Source organism: Sitophilus oryzae, unplaced genomic scaffold (assembly GCF_002938485.1).
Source record: "Sitophilus oryzae breed Bouriz unplaced genomic scaffold, Soryzae_2.0 scaffold_1677_pilon_pilon, whole genome shotgun sequence".
In the NCBI taxonomy this organism is placed as follows: domain Eukaryota; kingdom Metazoa; phylum Arthropoda; class Insecta; order Coleoptera; family Curculionidae; genus Sitophilus; species Sitophilus oryzae.
In genome coordinates this window covers 51627-56739 of record NW_022146365.1, presented here as the reverse complement: position 1 = coordinate 56739, position 5113 = coordinate 51627, and the positions used below count along the sequence as shown (strand labels likewise).

General features: G+C 32.3%; 1 protein-coding gene across 1 annotated transcript; it reads left to right on the top strand.

Annotated features, from left to right (window-relative positions):
* Positions 1-450: 450 nt before the first annotated feature.
* Positions 451-4910, top strand: LOC115880970 (jerky protein homolog-like). Its single transcript, XM_030898315.1, has 3 exons — positions 451-613; positions 2111-2399; positions 2689-4910. Exon 3 carries the CDS (start codon positions 2689-2691, stop codon positions 4504-4506), a length of 1818 nt encoding a protein of 605 aa, XP_030754175.1. The 5' UTR covers positions 451-613; positions 2111-2399; the 3' UTR covers positions 4507-4910.
* The last annotated feature ends 203 nt before the right edge of the window (positions 4911-5113 follow it).

Sequence of the window (5113 nt, the reverse complement as noted above, 5' to 3'; positions counted from 1 at the left end):
GAAGTCCTAATTGTAAATAGCATGGAATTCGATTTGGAAAGAACCTAGAGCCGCTTGTACGACTCCTAAATCCATTAAAGAAATCCAGATTTTCAAATAAAAGAAAAATACAATGGAATCCCTTAGCTATTTTCCAAAGCAACCTGTAATTTCCAAGATGATAGTTGGGCTGCGCACACACAGATGGCGCTTCACATTTTTTACTTTATTATATTTTATATTATTTTATTTATGATTACTGTATTAAAATTATTCTTAATGTTCAATTACTTAACGTCATATTTTGTATTATCTATTTATGCATTATGTTATTTGATTTCAAAAATAGAAAAAAGATGCATATTATAATTTCCTATTTAGAAGATTTTACAGCTTCAGTTATCGGATAGCAGAGGGCGCTGCGGCAGATTTTCTAATAAATCTTTCAAAACAAATTGCATATGGCTGCCACTCAGCACAACAATCCGTGTTTTATAACAATTTTTTCATAGTTTTTAGTGTTTTTTCGTTCTAGTGCTCGTGTTTTTTTACAATGTCGTGTTGTTTCTTCCGTTCGGTGACTGTGAGTGTGTGAATGGTGGTGATAATCCTCCGAATTAAGTCATAAAAACGCGTAAGTTTGCCATACTTTTCTTGGTTATGTATTTTTATTTGTTGTTGTTTGCACATGTGGTAATTTATTTAAATTTCTACTAGCTGGTTACATATTTTACAATCTGTATTGATCAGTAGGCTGTGTTAGGAAACCGGTCGCTTAACAAAAGTGTTCTTTTTCAATTCGTTTAATCAATAAGGCTACTGTTTTCTTTTATTGAATCAGAGGTCATTTACTGTGTTTACAAAAGTGTTTATTGGGCTTATATTTCTTTTATTTAAAGGGCCTTTTTAAAGGAATCTTAACCAGAAATATAGGGCTTTAAATTTTAAACTGTAGGGTTCTAAATTATTTAAAAATATAAACAATACATTCAAAAAATACATTAGAAAACAGTGCTTGCAAATAAAGCTAATTTTTGTTTATAACACATCTGGTGATATAAATAAATGTAATCTATAATTTTAGAGTCTCATTACAAGCTGGGCTTTAAACAATTAAAAAATAATATACATAATATTCGACCTTGTTATATTTTGAAAATATGTGACACATGCTTTCTGAACACAAACATTGCATTTTCTCACAGATTATCTTAAAATAACTTATGGAATAATTTATTATTATTTTGGAATACTGTGTAAATAAGTATACCAAGTAAAGAAATATGTATGAATGTCTTTAGATTAGGTATTTAATTTTAATAATTTACAACAAGATTATGTTGTAATTAAACGAATTTGATATAATTATTAAGTAACCTATAATAAAACAATATTGTTTATAGCTTTTATACTATCATCGCAATGCTATTTAAACATAAGATAAGAAGTGCATTCCGATTTATGAAAAATTAAATTTTTTGTTGTCTTTGAAACGAATGTTGTTATAACTTTATAAATCATGTCACATAAACTAAATAATGATGCAAGTTCAAGTTGAATATTCTTTTTGCTAGAATTAAATAAAATATAATCGAGAATATAATCTAGTAATTTAATTGTTTACAATAGGTATGTAGCTTTTTTTTGTTTTAAGGCCTGGGAATAATTTTATAAGGTTATATTTTGCTCTGGCTCATTATTCTCATTCTACTTAACTCATAACTTTACTACTCTTACTTTTTCTCGGCATTTTTATTATTGGAGATAATTTCTTAATTTTATTTTGGGACACTCGTTGGGACATATTAAAGGATAATTAAGTCAGTCAACTTAATAAAAGACAGTTAAGTTGTTTTTCCTTTTGTAGCTAATAATATTAAAAACAATGAGGGCTCTATTATTTTAGGCATTAAAAATAATAATTGTTAATTACCCTTTTTTACTTTTTGAATTGTTTATGTTTAATTTCGTCTGAATTTATACATTCGCGTGTTTCTAAAATTAATTTAAAGTAAATAAAAACATGTTTTCCTTTATAAAACTCTGGATACCCATTTTAAATGTTTTTACAATGAGGAGTGTTTGGTTTGGTTGGTAAATCTTATTCATTTATAAATATTTATTATTTTAGGATGGTTTAAATGAGCCTTGAATAATATACCTACCGTAAAGTGGGGTGACATTGATATCGAAAGGCGACATTGATCACCACTTTATATCTGTATTTGGGAATATTTTCTGTCCCTGTGTCTCACTACAAACATACAAATTTGGCAACCTTGTAGAGGTGAAACGTCAGGACTTCAGAATTTGAGTCCGCCAACCAATTATTAGTTATCTAGTAGCATGCGGCAGAGTCGTGTTTTCTGGGTACAAAATTGGGATATTTCTTATGTGCTGAAAACTTCGAGTGCAGAAAGGTATGTATAAAACTTATGTGTATTATTGTATACCTGTTCAAAAGCTTCATTTTCCTTCAGAAGTTGAACGAATTTGTATATTTTTATCTTCGTCAGAAAGAAAAATATTTGAGGTGTTGTGTAGTGGGGCGTCTTTGATCAACATGGTGGGGCGAGACTGTTCAAGTGATCAAAGTCGCCCCATGGTAAATTAAGGTATTGTGTCATGGGGTGTCTTTGATCAACATGGTGCGGAGAATTTGTTTGGCTCATTAAATTTGCTGTATGGTAAACAATTTTTCTGTTTTAGATGGTTCGGGACTACAAAAGAAAACCTGGTTCCAGAAACTATAGAAATTACAATGAAGCGCAGCTGGAGGAAGCTCTTAGAAAAGTAGTGGAGGGAAGTATGACCATGAGAACAGCAAGTCAAGAGTATAAAATCCCATTTGGAACGCTTAATAATAAATTTCATGGGCGCAATGTTAAAATGGCTGGAGGTCAATCCATATTTTCCCATGCTGAAGAAATAGCAATTTTAAATGCAGTGGTAAAATGCGCTGATTGGGGATTTCCATTGTCTATGTTAGAATTGAGAATGTTTGCAAAATCTTTTTTAGATCAATCCGGTCGAAAAATAAAATGTTTTCAAAACAATTTGCCAGGCAAGGATTGGGTGAGAAGTTTGTTAAAAAGGCATAATACTAGTGTAGCACAACGTGTCTCGGCAAACATAAACAAAGAACGAGCAAGTATCAGTAGAGATACTATTAACAAATATTTCGATAATCTAAAAGAAACAGTAAAAGATATACCCCCTCAAAATATATTTAACTACGATGAGACCAATGTCAACGACGAACCAGGAAAAGGAAAAGGTATCTACAGGCGTGGCGTAAAATATCCCGAAAAGATTGCTAACCATTCCAAAAGCGCAACTACCATCATGGTTTGTGGATCAGCTGATGGTACCCTTTTACCGCCATACATCATTTATAAGAGTGAACACCTTTATAACACGTGGCGAGAAAATGGACCAAAGGGCTACCCATGTTGTAATAAAGCATGTTGCGCTGTTGGATGTAGATTTAATCGTACGTCACACGGTTGGATGGATTCAAGCACTTTTCAGGACTGGTTTGAAAGTAGCTTTCTACCTCATGCTCGAAGGCTGGAAGGTAAAAAGATTCTTATAGGTGATAATCTAGCTTCCCATTTTAGTGAAACTGTTATTCGTCTATGCGAAGAAAATGATGTCGCCTTTGTATGCCTTGTGCCACATTCTACACACATTTGTCAACCACTTGACGTGTCGTTTTTTAGACCTATGAAAACAGCATGGAGAGCTATTTTGACAAATTATAAGATGAAACACAGTCGTCAGTCAGGCATACCAAAAGATGTGTTCCCGTCACTACTCAGAGAATCGCTGGAAAAAATGGATTCGGTGTCTACTCAAACGAAACACAAGTCTGGAGATGGGGAAGTTTCAGCTATAAAACGAAATTTAATAAATGGTTTTGAAGCTACGGGTATATATCCCTTCAATGCTCAAAAGGTCCTGATAAAAATTCCCGGTGACAACGACCCCGCCCAAGAGGTAAATGAAGTATTAACGCAATTTTTAAAGGAAAAACGTTATGGTGACGATTCAGAACGTGCACCACGTAAAAAGAAAACTAGGTTAATAGTAGAACCAGGAAAAAGTGTAACTGCTGACAATGCTAGCAGCTCAGAGGACGAGGCTCAATATAGTCCAATCCATTTGTCAGATAATGAGAACGATAATACCCCCAATGAAGATGTGGTGGAAGAAGTTACAAACTACTTAAAACCTACATTGGATCTCTTAATTCCGGATACATTCGTTTTAGTGAGATACTTACAAGGAAAACGTAAATCTATATGGTTTAAATATGTTTGCGTAGTTAAGGAGAAATACTCTGATAGTGAATTTACTGTTGCGGGGCTTAAATCAGTGAATTCTGATCATAATGTGTTTTCTCTTGTAAAGAATGATATTTCTACCGTACCTATAGAAGACATTCTGGCCGTACTTCCCAATCCAATATTTAATAAAGAAATGCATTACCAGTTTCCGCATAAAATAGACGTTCTTGAGTTGTAATTTATGTTTCATGTTTTGTTCAAATGTTGAAATTATGTATGTATCTATCTAGCAAATTAATAGTAAAACCCTTTAATTTGTACCTAATGTGTTTTTTTATTATTTTTTATTAAAGAAAAAAATACATCAATTTTGATTGTAAACATGACCGATCAATGTCGCCCCATATAACGTAATTTAGCCTAACACAAAATTAGCTTAGCCGATTTGAAAATGGGGCTAGATTGATCGGTTTGGGTATAAAACACGTAGTTCAACGCGCTTACACATGGTCTATCAAAGTCGCCCCACTCAGGGTATAACATTGATCACGACGGTTTTTTTATTTTTTGGAGTCACCTTGATACAGTATTTTATATTAATATACTGTATGTATATAAATACCCATTTGACATGGTTCTGTATTTTTGTAAAATATAAATGTATATTAGTTTTTTTGTAAATCTAAAATTAATTATGAAACTGATCAATGTCGCCCCACTTTACGGTACTTTAGTTTTTACTAAATTTATTTTGAGACCTACTTTACTGCTGGCTGTATTTAGTTAATTTGTTACAATTGGGGGTTGGAACTTTTGGTGTTACAACAGCAAAATAAAACATCGTC

Excerpts from the sequence above, each read along its gene's own strand:
- LOC115880970 (XM_030898315.1), top strand. The coding sequence starts at position 2,689 with ATGGTTCGGGACTACAAAAGAAAACCTGGTTCCAGAAACTATAGAAAT.